The sequence below is a fragment of the Phocoena phocoena genome, chromosome 3 (assembly GCF_963924675.1).
Source record: "Phocoena phocoena chromosome 3, mPhoPho1.1, whole genome shotgun sequence".
In the NCBI taxonomy this organism is placed as follows: domain Eukaryota; kingdom Metazoa; phylum Chordata; class Mammalia; order Artiodactyla; family Phocoenidae; genus Phocoena; species Phocoena phocoena.
The window spans coordinates 94,304,922-94,324,161 of NC_089221.1; the positions used below are offsets into that span (position 1 = coordinate 94,304,922).

A 19,240-nucleotide genomic window follows, 5' to 3' on the forward strand; every position below is an offset into this window, starting at 1 on the left:
CACCTTCTTCCTGCTGATGACTCTCACTGCCAGTTCACCTGGGACAATGAGCTTGAAGTAGATTATTTTTGGAGTATCTGAGCAAATATAAAGCAGTTGCACTGGAAAGTTCAAGCTTGGGGTGGGATATATTCGTAGGGCATATTCTGTTGTGCCTACAATTTACTTTACTCTGGCAAAGACCATTAACCACAGCTCTAGAATTAAAGTAGATGAAACTGTCATGCTTTTGCCCTAAAATCTTTCTTCTTTTATCAACATCAAAATGATAAATGAATATAGAGATGGTTTAATGTGTCATTTTGATTACTTTAACTCCCCCACAAGTTAGCCTAAAAGAGATCATATATATATATATATATATATATATATATATATATATATATATATATATTATATGGATCATATGGAATGTAATGGAGTATTTTTACAGTTGGATTTTAACTCGACATGGAATCAGATGATGAAAACCTGTGATGTTTAGAGTGTTTTCATTTTCTGTATAGAATATTGAGTACATTAACATAGCTCTGAATTTGGTAAATATTATTTTACAGTTAATAATTGACAGCCCTCACCCTTGACTCCAAAAATAACACTTTCTTTTCTTCCTACTTCACAGAAGGGCTTGACCTTCCCGCTGCTCTCCACATTTGGGGTTCCTCAGGACTTGGCCTTGTGTCCTGTCTTCTTCATTTTCTCTAATTTTTCTTTTGATCTCATAAAACTACCTAAATAGTGACACCTTCCAAATTTATTTCAATAGTTCAGACTTCTCCTCTGAGTGACTTGCATATCTTGCTGCCTACTTGGCATCTATACTCAAATGACAGTGGCCAAAATGGAACCTCCCCCCTCCTTGTATCTGACCCATTATATTCAGGAAGTGGCACAGACATCCACTGTGTTTGACAGAGTAGAAACTCAGTTGTCTATGATTCTTTTTTTTTTTAATCACTCCCACATTCAGCCCATTGGCAAATTCTAGCAAGATCTCCAAACTATATTTCTAGTGCACCCACTATATGCATTTCCATGGCAACCCCTACTCACCCTGGTCTAGGTCGGGGGATGCTAACTACAACTAATCAGATGCAATAGAACTTCCTAACTAGTATCCTCCCTTGTAAACTCTGGTTTTCCCACAGCAGTAGGATCAGCCCTTTTATCTGTAAATCACATCATGTCATTCCTCTGCTTAATACCTTTCAGTGGATTCCCACTGCACTTGGACTGAAAACCAGTCTTGACACTATGGCCAACAAGGTCCTGCATGTCTGGTCCATCTTTGGCTCTTCAAGCTCATCTCCTTTCACTCTGCCCCTTGATCGTTAACTTTCAGCCACTCTGGTGTTCTTTCATTTCCTTAAGCATGCTAAGCTTTTATAGCCCATGGCCTTTACATGTGCTATTTCCTCTGCCTAGAATGTTCTTCTCCTGGCAGTTTATATGACTGGCTTTTCTCTTTGTCCAGGTGTTGCCTTAAATGGTACTTCTCAAAATGTCTTCCCTGGTGACCACATCTGCTGTCACCACCAATTTATTGTTCTTTATTTCATCTCTTATGTGTTTCCTTCATCACAGTGTCCACAGGCATAATTACTTCATTAAATTGCTTTAGGACTGCTTTTTTGATTTCGTCTTTCTTTCCTGGTGAAAGTTAGTTCCATGGGGCAGACTCTCTGCTCTAAATCCTACTGTGTGGCTAGTACGTAGCACAGTGCCTGGCACATAGTGAGTATTCAGTACACTGGATATTTAGTAAATAAATGAATAAACTAAAGGAGTAAGCAGCAATTAAGGGTGGGGATTATGTGAAGAGTAGAGGAAATATTTCTTTCTTAACTTTGGCATTGAAGTATGTGCTGTGATAAAACCAAGAATTAAAATCATTTTAGGTGTTGATTAAACCCCTGATAGTAGAAAGCAACTACATGATAGAAATTTTCTCTGGGGATGTTACTGAACTTGTTATGGAATTGCACAATTATGCGGCTGCAATGCCTTAACATTTAATAGGATGTGTTCTGTATCAATTTGGAAAATGTCATAGATTTATTTCGCTTACGTTCTGCATTAGTATTCTCATCTCCCATGTATCATTAGTGTTAGGACCTGTCCAGTGATTAATCAATATTAACTGAGAAATATCAAGGTAGTTCATTTTCCAGGTGTTTATTATTCTCTACTAGGTAGATGTGGATCATGTCCTCAAGGAGCCTCACAGACAAGTAGGGGTGACAGTCTGACAAAAAAATCCTATTGTCCTCTGTGGCAGCATCAATAAGAGGCACATACAGGGATCATGGTATAACAAAGGGGGGAAGTTTTGCAGATTTGTCTGGGGCCTGGACAGTGTCCCAAAGGAGGAGGCTGTGGAATTGGTCTTAAAGGAATAAGAATTTGCTAGGTGGAAAGACTTTCCAGTCCTTAAGACAGAATGTACAAGGACATAGAGGCACAATTAAGGTAGTATGTTCTGAAATCTGCAACCAGAGGAAAATGTAAGAAGAGTAATGGGCAATGAGATTGAATAGATAGGCAAAACCAGATTGCCGAATGGGGGGCTTGGAATGGTTTTAATCTTGACGGCAAGATTATATAATTTACATTTTCAGAAGGTCATTGGAGGATGGAGGATGGCTTCCAGTAGGAGGAATCTGGTGGTGGAGATAAAAGGCAGGGAAGAGATCACCTAGGAAAGTACAGAAAGAAGAGTCAGAGATGGACCTCAGTGGAGCAGGGGCACTTGAATGGGGAGGAGGAAGGTGCTTTTTAAGGAAACTGAGATGGATTCTTCAGCATGGCAGCAAATGAAGAAAGCAATATGTCACATAAGCCAAGAGAAAAGATCTTTTTTGGGAAGGAAGGAGTGATTTATATCAGACAGATCAAGTGAGATGAAAATTAAGATGGAAGGACCAGATCTCATAGTTAAGGTATTTTGAGTGACCCTTAGCAAGAGCTATATTGGTGGGGTGATGAGGATAGAAGCCCCATGGGGGTGTTGAGGCATGAAAGAAAAGTGAGAAAATGAATACCGCTTAGGGCAGACATAGAGCCAGTGGGAGTCCTTGTTTGTTTGTGTTGCTTTGATTTTAATGAACAGTACAGATTTGCTTGTATACTCTGCTGAGAGAGAGAAAGCACAGGAACTAGGCTGTCAGTGCAGGAGAACTGGGTTTCGTGTAACATTGCTTTAAATAGGTGGAACAAAAGAGAAGGGAAATAAGGAGAAAAGGTAAGATGTACTTGAGTTTGTGGCTGAAGTATAAAGTAGAGGTATTTCTGATACTGGGGGAAAGTGTACTGACAGGGGAACAAAATTGGCTCTAGAGGAGAAAGACGATTTTTCAGGGCAGAAGCTATAGGGAGCTGGGGCATGATCACAGGGATGCTAAGTGTTCAGCTGAGTTTGAAGGCGCAGGCATGTGGTGACCCCAGCCCACCTGCAGGTCTTAGATGTAAAGTTACCAGGGCAGGTCCACCAGAATATAAAGGAGGAGGCTGCTGAGAATACCGATGACATAATGGTTGAAGTGATGGTAAAGAATAGAGAGAGCCAGCCTAGTTAGGGAAGTGAGCAGAGGGGTCAATGAAAAGGGGCCTGGAAAAAGAGAGTAGCCTGAGGTCAGAGGAACAAGTGCTCTTATCTAAGTGATGGGAGGAGGGCCAGGCCTGGAAAGGTATGAGACTGGAAGTAATATCTGAGAATTATACATTTCTTTACCACTTACCTGGGAAGGTACTCATTCTGCACTTAAGCTGCTGTTGCCCAGAATGGTGTGGGCAAAGCCTGTCTTGGAATTGTGCTCAGCCGGAGTCTTGGTGCTTGGTCCTTCTTTTGGGGGTGGATTTGATTTTTTGCCAAGTCGTTAAGAGCCATGTTTGGTGAAGAAAGTAGACAAACTGGGTAATACCATTTTTGGTAGAAATGGAAATGTAGATTTAAATAACAATACTGTTTTTCTTATGTGACTTATACTAGGCCCTGATAGCAATTTACAAAGAAAGCAGTGATAGCATCTCTAGAATATGCAGAGCCTCTCAAAGTAACTAGTTGGAGGGATGCATTCTTTTGGACATAAACACCTTAAAAGATTTTGGGGTCACATTCCTTTAGAGTTATAAAGTACCCAGTAAATACTTACTGAGATAAAGTTTAGAAGATGTCTACCATTTTTTCTATACAATCTTTTGTATATCTTTATTAATGAAATCCTTTATGCCAACGTGATATTGAAAGTGGTGAACTGAACAGGAATATTTATATAGCCAACTTGGCAGCTTTATTTATGATCTGTTTCTTTATTGAACACTGGAAAATCTAATTTGTACTGTCTGTTAGCATTTATTTATCAAACACTTTGAGGTCCCTAGATGAAAAGATATGATAAAGGCATACCCAAAGCCATTATGTTGCCATAACTTAATTTGTTAAAATTTTGACAAGGGATTCTGCTTGTTCTCTAACTTTCTGAAGTACCAGAAAGAAGTGATCATTTTTGTCCTCAAATTCCTGTCCTTGCAAAGTAGCGCTGATGGCAGTGTTTGAATAACAGCATGGGCAGTAGCTAGGACCTGCAGAATAATTACCCTAGAATGGGAATTTGTAACCATTTAAGTGGTGGGAAAATGACTCTTTTTTGACCCCAGAGGAGCAGAGATCATAGAATCTAGTCATCCTGGGGGTCTGCTCAGCCACCTTCCTTTGCGACTCACTTACCTGAAAACACACTGTTCTCACTTGGGTTGCTTTCATCTCATGCTTTCTACATAAGTTGGCTACTTACCAAAAGGCAAAGAATATGTCATCTTTCTCAGTGGGGGAGCACTGTCGGCATTCTGGGCAGACAGGTCTTTTTTGTGCGTGGGACTCTTAGAATCTCAGCCTGCTTGGCACCGCTGGCTTCCTGGCTCTAAATGCCAGTAGCCTTCACAAGTCACTGCGGCAGTCAGAAATGTCACCACACATTTCCAGATGCCTTTGGTTGTTTATGGACTAGAGCCTGGGGGACTTGTTTACTGAACAACCAGCAAAGACAGGAAACATTCTTTTCTGTTCCTTTTATGGTCAGTTGGTCTATCTATCTATCGTCTATCTATCTCCTTTTTCTTTCTTTTCATTTTCTTTCATTGTGGAGTGAAGAATGACAGAAATAGGAAAAAGGAAACTTTATTAGAGAAAGAAAGATGGAAAACAAATTAATAATCCAAGGGAAGGCTATGGGAGAGCAGAAGAAAAGAGATAAAAAAATAGAGCAGGAGCGAGGAAGCTGGAAGAAATGTTTTTGCCACATTTGACTATGGTCCCTTGTGATTTCCTCTCAGAAGCCAAGAATAAGATTTCCTTTAAGAACACTCAGGCATTGTTGCATTATAGGGTATAATTGATTGCAGAGGCCCTGTAAATAGATTTCACTGGGAATATGGCTAGAATTGTGCAAGGTTTAGATCCAGACCCTGAAAGAGAAGAGCAACTTGTTATAAGGAAAGTCCTTCTGACTTCATCTAAGGAGGAGATACATTACTGACAGGCCCAAGCCCCTTATTTTAAAATGATGTCACTAACGTGATTGTCCAGGGGCATGGACTCCAAAATATCTTCGGCTCCTGTATAGCAAGTTTGTAATTTTAATTGTTAACAAAATAAAGTTCTCCTTTTGTGCCAATACCAATTTCTTAAAATGGTGTACCTGGCTAGCATTTATTTATTTATTATTTTTAAATTTTTTTATTTATTTATTTTTGGCTGCATTGGGTCTTCATTGCTGCACGCGGGCTTTCTCTAGTTGTGGTGAGCAGGGGCTACTCTCCGTTGCGGTGCGTGGGCTAGCGTTTAGAAGTTATGACCTAGAGCTCGCCATGATTGCTAAAAGTCACCTACCTGTTATGTATTTTAAAAATCTGCACTAACACTTGTGGACCATTCATGCCATACTGAAGCTGATTTTCTACTTTATTTTTTCAGTTGTTCATGGTGGACAATGGAGCAGATGACTGGAGAATAGCCATGACTTATGAGCGTATTTTCTTCATCTGCTTGGAAATACTGGTGTGTGCTATTCATCCCATACCTGGGAATTATACGTTCACATGGACGGCCCGGCTTGCCTTCTCCTATGCCCCATCCACCACCACTGCTGATGTGGATATTATTTTATCTATACCAATGTTCTTAAGACTCTATCTGATTGCCAGAGTCATGCTTTTACACAGCAAACTTTTCACTGATGCCTCTTCTAGAAGCATTGGAGCACTTAATAAGATAAACTTCAATACGCGTTTTGTTATGAAGACTTTAATGACTATATGCCCAGGAACTGTACTCTTGGTTTTTAGTATCTCATTATGGATAATTGCTGCATGGACTGTCCGAGCTTGTGAAAGGTAAGTTTGTTTCTTTTCCTGAGAACATAATTTGTCTTATGGTGTCCTTGAAAGTGGGAGAAAGAATGCATTTTAGACTAGAGGTATGTAGAGACTCACTCTTGAAAATCTGGGGTTCTCTAATGTGCTTCTTTTAAATGAGTGTGACAGAACTTTTCTTAAGATACCTTGCATACAGCAATGTCTTGATGATTATGTATTTTCTTTTCTAATTTAATCAGTTTTCAGTAGAGGGCTGCCTTTATAATCCTTGTCAAAACTTGGAGACCTACAAATTGCATAGGAGACTTCCATCAGAAACATTTGTTTAACGGTAATACTGAATCATTTTGGCACCTCTTTGGTTATAGTATTGATTATTGTTGAGACAGAAATCCAGTGGACAAGTGGGGATGCAAGATGTCTGAACTTCAGGGAATGTCTCAAAGTGGTTTGTTGATTGTAGTGCCTATTTATAATAGTGTTCACGTGATTACTGATAAGGGGCTTATAGGTGTATATTTGGTTTTATTGACCTCTCAACAGTTAGTGAAAAGAGACTGTGTGTATTTGTTTTATTGTCTGAAGAGCTCTGGTGGTGTAGAGCCTACACATGGTCTCAGAACTCAGAAACTGTTCAGTGAGTCTAGGTTAATCAGTTAGAGCATCTGTGATGTTAACCTTGCCATTTAACAAGCAAGCAAAAATAGATTTGTTATGTAAACAGGAGGAACTCTATCATAATGAGGGGGGAACCTCTTGTGACCTTGGTGAAGAAAATTCCAGTTGAAATTAACAATAGACATATAGGAATGACTTAGGAGTTTATAGAACTGTTAAATATTAGGATGTTGGTATTTGTAGTAGCCAGGTATTTTTACATTTAGTTTTTGAAAATCAAACATTCATATACACACACACAAATAGTTTAACAAAGGAAATATCTGTATGAGAATTGTTGCAAAAATAGCAAACTCAGAACACACCTCACCCATTTCTACTTTCCAGAGGCAATCACTTTAAATTCCTTCAGCCATTTCTTTAGTAATTGCTTTCCATATTTCTAAATGGCATTGCTTATTTGCTACCTTTAGATTTTTCATCTAGATTTTTAGGGAAGTTGGGAGTTTTAGTTTTCTTTCACTTTCATGTACATACTTTCCCTAATCTACCCCCCCAAAAAGTAATTTTTCTTCTCAGTAAGTTATGTAAGCACCAATAATCCATATTGCATATTTATATTATTATGACTATGTGAATTGCACTTGTAGTTGAACTATGTAGTATATTATAAACACTTTGCCTTTTCTGCACATTTTAAAAATTTTCTCTGGAATTAACAATTGCCTCTTTTTTTTTTTTTTTTTTTTTTTTTTTTTTTGCGGTACGCGGGCCTCTCACTGTTGTGGCCTCTCCCATTACAGAGCACAAGCTCCGGACGCACAGGCTCAGCGAGCCCGCTCCGCAACACGTGGGATCCCCACGGACCAGGTCACGAACCCGTGTCCCCTGCATCGGCAGGCGGACCCCCAACCACTGCACCACCAGGGAAGCCCCCAATTGCCTCTTTTTATTTGCTCAGTTTTCTATATTGGATTTATATATTGGGGAAAATCTATCCATTTCACCTTGAACTTGAATTTCTGGAGACTTTGTAAACTGCTTCTCCATCGTATTGGGGATTTCCTTTGCCTTGTTTGTATGTTGAGTACCTTTTTTCTTGAACCTCATTTCTCCCTCTTTCTTCATTTATTCCCTCATTTTGGAAACTCCATCTTCCAGTAGCTTCTGAGGAAAGGTACTAGGTAAGAGAGATATTTTTTGAGACCTTTCAGGTATGGCAGCATTCATTCTTGTCTCTTGCTTCATTGATCACTGGGCTGGATAGAAAACTCTAGATTGAAAAGCTCTTTCTCGAAGAATATTGAAGACTTCATTTTCTTCTGGCATCCAGGGTCCTGTAGTCTGATGCTATTCTCATTTTTTAATCCCCCCCTTTTTTTTTCCTGGAAACTTTTAGAATCAGTGATCTAAAATTGCGCCAGGGTATATCATGGTGTTATTCTATTTTAATCCAGTGGGCCTGTTCAATCTTGGAATTAATTTCCTTCAATTCTTGGAACTTTTCTTGAATTATTTAATGATTTTTGTTCCTGTTTTTTTTGTTTATGGATATCAGCCTTCCTCTATTAGTTTTTTCTTATTTCCTTCTGTATTGTCTTCCATCTCTGTTTTCCCTTCATATATAGAGTTAACTTCAATTTATCTTTCAAACGCTTTCTTTTGGAATTTTACTTCTTCTTTACTGTGTATTAATTTTCAGAGTCCCATATTTGATCCTCAAACGCCCATTTTTTAAACTAGCATCATGCTTTTTTTTCATAGATGTACTGTTTTATTTCTCTAGAGATATTAGAGATAATGTTTGAAATTTTTTTCCCTTTATATATTTTTTGTTTCCCCAAAGATGTATTTTTCTGGGTTTTTTTTGTTTGTTTGTTTTTCGTTTTTGTTTTTGGCTTCTGTCTGTCTTAGAAGCTTTCTTTAAGTATTTAAGTAACCTTAGCTGTCCACTCATACTTAAGATTGAGGCACTAAAGACCTATTAGAAGCTTTCTGTACACATCTAGAACTTGTTGACTGCGGACTTCACTACAGGGTAATTTGGGTGGGTGCATGGAACACCGGTTTCAGTATCTTTACGTATTTTTATTTTTTTCTGAACAATCCGACTGGCTCATGGGAAGTGTTTTTACTGTCCTGCCATGAAAGTGGATGCTTAGGTGGCAGTGTTCTGGGAACTGAAAGACGGGGCAAAGAAGGGGTTTCAGCAGTTAATATGTGAACGTGTATTGTCTTCCTAGTTGCAATGGAATAGGCTTACTCTCTCCAGCGCTTAACGCCCTGCAGTCAGCCCATAGACCTTGTGTTTTACCTCTCCAGACAATATATTTGCAGACTTCTTCCAGGTTGGCAAAAGGCATTACCAGTTACACAGAGTGGAAGAGGGAATCTAGATGTCTAACTGCTTTTATGCAGTATTTGAACCTGTCCTCACGTTGAAAGCTCTGTCATTTATCTCCTCTCATAGAGGTACTGGTGCCGAGAATTCCTGAGTCTTTTGTGTGTGTGTGTGTGTAGGCAGGGGCAAGGTTGCTGGTTCTCAGTGCAAATATGATTGCTTCCTGACTTTTCCCCACTGCTGGTCTAGAATTCTCTTTTCTCAAGCTATCACTGGTCAGTTGGCTTTCTAGCTACTTTATTACCGTATTGGCACTCATAACCCCTGTGGGGTTGTGCTTTTTTTGTTTGTTTTCTAGTCATTTTAAGGGGGTCTAGGGAGGGAGCTGAGGCCAGCATGTTTGGTAAGTCCATCTGCTTTTATGAGAAATTTTGTAATGACAAGTTTTTAATATTATGTACCTGAATCTCTTTTAGAACTTCTCTACATAAATATGGCATTTGAGGGATTAAAGTTTTTCCTTTTAAAGAAAGGTAGACTGCTTATGGTAATGCTTTGTTTCCTAGCAATCATGGTATTTAGAGGCTTGTCATATTGTCTGGAGCAGCTGTACCTATAAAGTTTCAAGAATAAATATGGAAAACCTTAGTTGATATACCTATTAGTTTATGAAGATTACTCTTCCTTAAATGTCGTGCACAACAACATAACAATGGAGGTAAAAGCATAATTGAACAACACATACACTTATATGGGTGGTCCCTAGTGCATCTGCTTCCCAAGGGCCAATTCAATAACACAGCTTCAAAATCGTGCACATGTCGTTCATTTTCTTTTCAAAATCGTTCATCTTAGCTTTTTAACCCATTGTCCCTAAACACGGAAAGCCTGAGGCAAGCTGTGCCAAACCTTCTCACATCCCAAAGTATGTGTGCTTTTTAACGTGCTGAGATTGTTAGATGACGGATCATCCTTGTTTTCACATAAAAAGGCACAAGAAAGTGAAAATTGTCTGTTTCGTATCAAGAATGAGAGTCTGCAGCCAACAGTTACCTAAAGGGAACAAATCCATGGGTTGGGGAAGGGAAAGAGCCCACAGCCATGATTGGGACAATCATGGGATTTAGTCCCAGTAGTGCAATTTAGGGGCTCAGTGACCTCGGGTCAACCAGCTTGCTTCTTTTTGCCTTGGATTCTTCATTGCAAAACTGCATGGATTGATAAGCTTTTCTCTTCCAAAGATAACGTTTTATAATTGTACAAGTGTTGAGAAGAAAATCATTAACCAGCATTGTGATAGTAGGAGATTTTCCACATTCTGTTTTTCATTAAACTTCCCATTTTGCTACACACAATCTCTAGACTGTAATGTGTAAGATACAAAGGTATTTTTAAAATTTACTTTGTTTTTCCAAGTTAATTTTGAACATGCTGTAGCCTGCATCTTTCATTTCCTTAGATGTTTACTCTCTGGCCTTCCTTCTGGCCATCCATCCTTCTCTCCTTCCTTCCTTTCCTTTGTGAAATCTGCAATACTTAAATATAATACACAACTCACTTATTATTTGGTTTGGAATTTGGATTTGAATGAGCTCCACCAGGTCCATCTTTGATTCATCCAAATATTCTTTCCCTATAAAAGGGGATTCACACCTGACAGAAATTTTCTTCTCAGCTTATTAGAATAACTCTAAAAATATTTTTTAAAGGAGAGAGATTTTGAGAGAGAGAGAAAGGCAGATGGCTTTCTGGAGCAGTTTGTTTGGCAAACCTATCTGTCTCCTTCTACTGAGCACAGCACATCTAGAGGTTTCTGGAAAATATTATCCACTAACCCTGGCAGATCATGTACCTCTGATTTACCTATAAGTTATAAGAACTCTTCTTTTCTTTTCTTTTTCTTTCTTTTATTTTTTCCCTCTCTCCCTCCCTCCCTCCCTTCCTTCTCCCTTTCTCCCTTCCTTCCTTTCCCCCTTCCTCCCTTCCTTCCTTCTTCCTTTCTCCCTCCCTCCCTTACTTCCCTCCCTTACTTCCCTCCCTCCCTCCCTTCTCCCTCCCTTCCTACCTTCCTTCCTTCCTTCCTTCCTTTCTCCCTTCCTCCCTCCCTCCCTTCCTTCCTTCCTCCCTTCCTTCCTTCTTCCTTCCTCCTTCCTTCCTCCCTTCGTCCTTCTTCCCTTCCTCCCTTCCTTCATCTCTCTCTCTCCCTCTTTCTCTCTTTGATAAGAGGAAGCAGAGCAGGAAGTGTCTGGCATTATTTCTGTGCCCTACACTTGTCAGGAGGAGGCTGCCCCAGACCAGATTACAATATCCCTTCTCTCTCTGATTCTGGTCTGGCCTTGTGTTGAGGTGACATCAGGCCTGCAAAGAACACTCCCTTTTGAAGCAGCCTGGGAAGTGTGGCCTGAGGCTGTTCAGGAGAAACTTCAGGAACATTTATATCTTAGAAGAAGTCTGACTTCCAGAGCTTGTGGTCCTGAAAATTAGGAATTACCCTATCCTGACCTAATCTTTTTGAGGCTTCACTGGCTCTGTAAAGATGGCATAGGTGAGTTGTTCATCCCAAAGTGTGTTTCACTAGACACTGTTTTGGAGGAAGGTTAGTAGCTGTTTTACAAGGGGTAGGACTGGATACCATGGGCCAGTGCTGTATTACATAAAGAAAAGTGTTGTTTTTTTTTTCTTTTTTACTTCTCAGAACATTTACTATGTGAATGTGCATTGAGAATATCCAAGAGGGGAAAAGAACATTTATTTGGCCAACATAGTACTATGTCAACACTGAAGTTTCCAAAGGTTATAGAAAGGGGTTGTAACTTTCTATACAGTTTGAGAATTTTTAGAAATGTTTCTTGGTTCAATATATTCTTTTTATTTTTGCTACAAGTTTTATAATGTGGGAGAGGAGCCAACTTTAGGATGGAGAGGAAGAAGGGGAAAGAAAGGCAAACTGGGAACTTCGTTGGCAATGTTACCAAGCAGAAAAGTGACATTGTAGAAATGTGTAATAAACTAGACATGCTGGCACTGTTTCTGTGTCTGGAAAAGATTCCTTTAGTTAAGACATTAGTAGCTAAAAACACTCTTTTTAATCATCTCATTGTTTTAAACTAAGAGCATTTGTGTGCATTAACTAATAGGCAGTAGTTAGAGTAAATTTTCTAAAAATGACTTAAGAATGCTTTGCTTTTTTTTCAAAGGGGGAAAATTAGAGAAGCAAACAATGAAATTTATTTTAAATAGCTTCTAATAATCTAAACTGCATTTTAGGCGGATTAAGAATAAATTCTTTCCACCACTAAAAACAGATGGAAACACATTTGGTATTTATTTTTTAATTTTCCAAGGCAACCTGAGGAGTGGAGTTTGAATTGTGTTTAGAATCTACTATTCAGTGTCTTAAAAGCATGTTTCATTTCTTCCATTAATCAATTTAGCCTTTTTTTTTTTAACTCTGTCACTAATGGTCACACTGCATTCTTATTAATTGTTTGGAAGGTGATTTCTGAAATGCAGTTGAAACTTATTTTATTATAACATAGAATGTTATATCCTATGTCAAATCATGCCCCATAATGAAACTTTATACAACATATGTTTCATATAAAATAGCTGTTTTTAGCACAAGAATTGGTTATGTCTTCAGATATCAGTATTATGAAGGAGGACTTGCTAAGGAAAGTCCTTGTAGGATTAGAATACCTTATTTTGTAACTAAACAGGTTTTTACACTTTTAGCACCAATTCATAGAGGACATCTGATTTAGGCCTCCATTTTCTATTGAATATGTGCTCTGAATATCATCTAAATTTTGTACATACTAAGGTAAAATGAATACCCTTATTCCTCAGAACCAATAAGGCCAAATTATAGAATGGTAGTTATTTACATCTAGGAAATTAATTAACCATTGTGGTGGTTACCATTTTATAAGTAGGTGTGAACCTGTTACTCTCAAATCATATACATTTGTGACTTCCTCTATATAGAGGACAATTTTACATAAAACTGAACTTTAAGTTTCAATATGTGATAAACTATTTAGGATGATTAAATGATGTAAGTTCTAATTTTCAAGTTTCACAAATGTTTTCATTTGCTTTATTTTTTTAATGTGATATAAGCCAGTTTTTCAAGGAGGAGAGGTAGCTGGGATCTGAAAGTTTCATTTGTTCTATTTGTTTATTTTTTTATTATTTATATAGGATCACATGTAGGGGGATGCGAAATGAGAGGCTACACTTTTAGAACACGAGCTTGTTTTCTTGATCTGCCGTCTATGATTTATTTCTTACATTTTTAGGAGACTCACTCAAAGGCCTGCCCTTTTTCAAGCCCTGATCCCCAGAGATGCCTCATTTCCTGTTGATTTACTTAAATTTGAAGCATGTTACTTGTCATCAAGTTTCTTCAGTAGTTGTAAAACTAGTCATAAACTATGCATCCTGCTGGCACCTTGGTTTATTACAGTATCCTGGATAATTAGATTATTTCTTACCACTTCAAGTTTCAGCTGTTGCTAGGTAAAGTCTACGTGTTTCATCAATGGCTTTGTAATTTGTGGATGATGGTCATGTAATACCTTGTAAACTTATACTTCCAGGGTCTGATTCATACATACAGATGTAGCATTTTCAGGCCCATAAATGAGTCACAACTTTAAAATGGGCCCTTTCAAGTTATAAAAGTCTGCAGTTTGAAAGCATTCATCATGCATCTGTGCCTTGCAAAGCATCAGTGCTCAATGTAATGTTTGCCAAATAAATTGGTTGTTACAGTCTTACAGAAAGCAAGCCAGTGCTCTCTCAAGCGCGATTTTCTCTTCGTTCCTATGTACATAGGGTTTGTTTTTTGGTCTACCTCCTGAGACAACAATAAGGATTAATATTTGTTGCCAAGATGCTTTGAGATTCTGTTCCCATGAGTACAGTTTGAAAATACCAGCAATGGTTATGTTCAAGCAGAAAAAGTGAGAAGCCGAACAGCTTAGAAATCCAACTTCGTTGACCTAGTCGGTTCATCACAGTCCTCCCATCCGGACATCCATGCCGATGTCCAGATTTTATGCAGTATGGGTTCTGAGAGTCTTCCCATTTTGGAAAACCCTTTAGGTCATCCATATAGTACATTACACAGGGTGTGTGTATGCAGTTCTGGGCAGCGTCCTCCTTCTCTCCAGCTTCAGAACCACTGTGCCAGATAAAAAGAAAGAACATAAAGTCTAAATGTAGAGGTCCTGACATTCAAGCTATTTTGTCTTTAAGAAAATTAATATATGTCTTAGACATCAATGGGGCTTGATTGGCAAAAACTCAAGTGTTCCCTACTTGCCTGAAGGATTTTCTACATTCTGTTTCTTTTTAAAGTTTATATCCTTTATTTATTTATTTTTACATCTTTATTGGAGTATAATTGCTTTACAATGGTGTATTAGTTTCTGCTTTATAACAAAGTGAATCAGTTATACAGATACATATGTTCCCATATCTCTTCCCTCTTGCATCTCCCTACCACCCTCCCTATCCCAACCCTCCAGGCAGTCACAAAGCACCGAGCGGATCTCCCTGTGCTATGCGGCTCCTTCCCACTAGCTATCTGCCTTACGTTTGGTAGTGTATATATGTCCATGCCTCTCTCTCACTTTGTCACAGCTTACCCTTCCCCCTCCCCATATCCTCAAGTCCATTGTCTAGTAGGTCTGTGTCTTTATTCCTGTCTTACCCCTAGGTTCTTCATGACATTTTTTTTTCTTAAATTCCATATATATGTGTTAGCATACGGTATTTGTCTTTCTCTTTCTGACTTACTTCACTCTGTATGACAGACTCTAGGTCTATCCACCTCATTACAAATAGCTCAATTTCGTTTCTTTGTAATTTTTATTTTATATTGGAGTATAGTGGGTTTACAATATTGTGTTAGTTTCAGGTGTACAGCAAAATGATTCAGTTATACATATATCCATCCTTTTTCAGATTCTTTCCCCATATAGGTTATTACAGAATATTGAGTAGAGTTCCCTGTGCTTTACAGTATGTCCCTGTTGATTACCTATTTTATATATAGTAGTGTGTACATCCAAACTCCTAGTTTATCCCTCCCTCCCACCTTTCCCCTTTGACAAGCATAAGTCTGTTTTCAAAGTTTGTGAGTCTGTTTCCATTTTGTAAATAAGTTAATTTGTATCTTTTTCTAAGATTCCACCTATGAGTGATAGGTGGAATCTCTGTCTGTCTTACTTCACTTAGTATGATAACCTCTAGGTCTATCCATGTTGGTGCAAATGGCATTATTTCATTCTTTTTTACAGCTGAGTAATATTCCATTGTATATATGTACTACATCTTCTTATCCCTTATATCATTTATTTTTAATGTTACTGTATTGCAAAATAGCACTAGAATAACAAAAGAAATTGAAGAACAAAAAAGTGCCTTTATATGTGATAAAATGTACAAATTTTGAACATTTATAGAGTTTGGACAAATCTGCCTTCTATTATAATGTTGAACTTTTATAGCCTTAGTACAGTTCAGTGGGCTTGCTTAGTGTTATGAGAATTCAGTTAGGGAATGAGGTGGGTGTTAGAATTGTATCCCAGAGCTGGTGTTGTGGTATAGAGCACCTACTGTTCACAGGAGGGCTGCTTGGCTTGACTCCCTTCAGTGCGACTGGATGAACTGTGTCCCTCCTGCTTGCCAACCTGCCCGACCAGAATCTGGTCTATTGATGCTTCCTGAGGCCCCACAGAGGGGATTGTCAATCCTTGAATTCCCCCAGTCTGCCATTTTCAGCCCTGTTTTGTCCCTGATTCAGAATCCCATGGATTAATAAATAGTCTGATCACTGCCAAATTCCTAGGGATGTTGGAAAAGGCCCAGTCATCAAATATTTTAAACATAGCATGGTGGCGAAGTCAAAGCCATTTTGAGTACATGGCCATTATTCAATAAATGTTTGGTGAATAAATAAAGGAATAAAAAAACTTCACACAGAGTTCCACCATAATTTTTGGCTAAAGTGTAAAAAGAAAAGAGGATTCTTGTCATGCTTGTGGGTTTCTTTTTTAACAACTTTACTGTGGTGTAATTTATATACATATTTTAATTGTACAATTCAATAGTTGTTAGTAATTGTTTACACCTATGCAGTCATCACCACTATTGAGTTTTAAAACAGTTTCATTGCCCTCCCCAAAATCTTGTTCCCATTTACATTAAGTCCCTGCTCCCTCCAGTTCCAGGCGACCTCTGATATGCTGTCTGTCTCCATAGATGGGCTTTTCTGAGTGTTTCATAGAAGTGGAATCAGATAATATGTAGTTTATTTTTGCATCTGGATTCTTTTACTTAGCTTAAAGATTTTAATGTTCAGCCACGTTATATAGTATGTATATAGTTTGTTCCTTTTTACTGATGAATAGTATTCTGCTGTAAAGATAAGCCACATTTTGTTCATACATTCACCAACTGATACACATCTAGTCCCTTTTAGGGACTATTATAAATAGGATTACTGTGAACTTTGGTATAGAAATCTGTGTATGAACATATGTTTTTGTTACTCTTAGGTAAACACTTAGGAGTGGCTGCACCATTTTACATTCCCACCAGCAATCAGTAATATATGAGGGTTCAAGTTTCATCACATTTTGACAACATTGTCAGTCATATACATATATGTGGATATATAACACTGTCAGTCATATATATGTGTGTGTGTGTGTGTGTGTGTGTGTGTGTGTGTGTGTGTGTAGTCTTATATAATTATATAACCATTCTAGTGAGTATAAAGTGGTATCTTATTGTGGTTGTAATTTACAGTTCTCTAATGACTAATGATGATGAACATCTTTTCCTGCGGTCATTAGCCATTTGTGTGTCTTCTTTGGCAAAATGTCTCTTTAAATACTTTGCCCATTTTTAAATTGAGTCATTTATCTTATTAAATTTTAAGAGTTCTTTATATATTCTAGCTACCGGTTCTTTATCAGGTATATGTTTTGCAAATATTTTCTGTGACTTGTCTTTTCATTTTCATTCCTGTTTGTTTGAACATGTAGAAGCCATGTATACTTGCCTTTCTCTAAATCAGCCTTGTCTCCCAAAGCCATACAAGAAGAAAGCCACCTACACACACATAGGGGTCTGTGAGCTCTTTGAAGAGACTTGAATCCCTTAAGTTTGCTGCTTCATATGCTTCTCCTTCCTGCCCTTTTCCTACCCTGAAGTCTTGCTTTTCTAGTAACCACTATTTTCTAATAACAGGAAGAGAGGAAGAAGAAAGGGAGATGGTTTTTCAGCTCAACTACCTTTGTAGTTCTTACATTGCTTTAATGATTGTAGTACTATGAAAAATTAAGTCCAGACACTATCTGTCATTTTTACACTTAGGGTGAAGATGTTCCTGACTTGCCTCCCACAGGGATACTTAAGATTCTTCCCCCCCTCCTCCAGTTGAGGCAATAATTTGATTTAATTGATCCACAGCTCTCTTCATGACCAAGGGCAAACATTTGTAACATGTCTGACCCCGTTTTAGGGATGAAGGTAGAGACTGTTAAAAACCAAGCTCCCTCTCTTCTTTGTGTAACCTCGCCAGATTTTATGACAGTCCACAGTCATGACTTTGGAAGAGTGATGCTCTAGCCATGGGCTACCTGACCAGATGACCCTTGTTTGACTATCCTTCATAGGACGCTTTGTATCACAGTGACAGGATATCATAGTAAAAATCACTGGGACATGGCAATTGATATTTGACACTCAGTATTTCACATTGGCTCAGGGACAAAAGATTTTTGAGTGACTAGTACCTAATATCTTTGTGTTCATGTCTCTTCTTATAGATTTCATGTTCTAAAAGCTATCTGTGTTACATAAAATGTACTCTTTTAGTTTATCAAATTGTATTTAATATTCTAACAGAAGATGCAATTTAAAAATAAGTTTTAGCAGACTTTGTGATATCTCTTGTTGTAGCTTTAAAACCTCTTATGAAACGTCATGTAAGAATGATGGCCTGTAAGTACAAAAGCCACAATGTAAGGCTCAAAGTATTCAGCTTGAGTTGGATTGGCAGAAAATATCTTTTGCCAGTGAACATAGTGGAAACTTAAATTTAGTAACCTTCTTGATTTAAAGAAATGGTTCCCTACCATTGCAACAAAAAGAATAAAATACCTAGGAATAAACCAACCTAAGGAGGCAAAAGACCTGTATGCAGAAAACTATAAGATACTGGTGAAAGAAATCAAAGATGACACAAACAGATGGGGAGATATACCATGTTCTTGGACTGGAAGAATCAATATTGTGAAAATGACTCTACCACCCAAAGCAATCTACAGATTCAATACAAGCCCTGTCAAATTACCAACGGCATCTTTCACAGAACTAGAACAGAAAATTTTACAATTTGTGTGGGAACACAAAAGACCCCAAATAGCCAAAGCAATCTTAAGAAAGAAAAACAGAGCTGGAAGAATCAGGCTCCCGGACTTCAGACTCTACTACAAAGCTACTGTAATCAAGACAGTATGGTACTGGCATGAAAGCAGAAATATAGACCAATGGAAGAGGATAGAAAGCCCAGAGATAAACCCACACACCTATGGTCATCTAATCTATGACAAAGGAGGCGAGAGTATACAGTGGAGAAAAGACAGCCTTTTCAATAGTGATGCTAAGAAAACTGAACTGCTATCAATACATGTAAAAGAAAGAAATTAGAACATTCCCTAACACCATACACAAAAATAAACTAAAAATGGGTTAAAGACCTAAATGTAAGGCCAGACACTATAAAACTCCTAGAGGAAAACATAGGCAGAACACTCTTTGACAAAAATCACAGCAAGATCTTTTTTCACCCCACCTCCTAGAGTAATGAAAATAAAACCAAAAATAAAC

At 38.1% G+C, this 19,240-nt stretch overlaps 1 protein-coding gene across 1 annotated transcript in view; it reads left to right on the forward strand.

The window, feature by feature from the left end:
* The window catches only part of KCNN2 (potassium calcium-activated channel subfamily N member 2), a 180,206-nt gene that overhangs the window by 39,521 nt on the left and 121,445 nt on the right, over nt 1-19,240 (forward strand). The window contains exon 4 of the mRNA XM_065873410.1: nt 5,972-6,390. Within this exon, the coding sequence (XP_065729482.1) occupies nt 5,972-6,390 (419 nt within the window). The remainder of the gene's footprint in view (nt 1-5,971; nt 6,391-19,240) is intronic.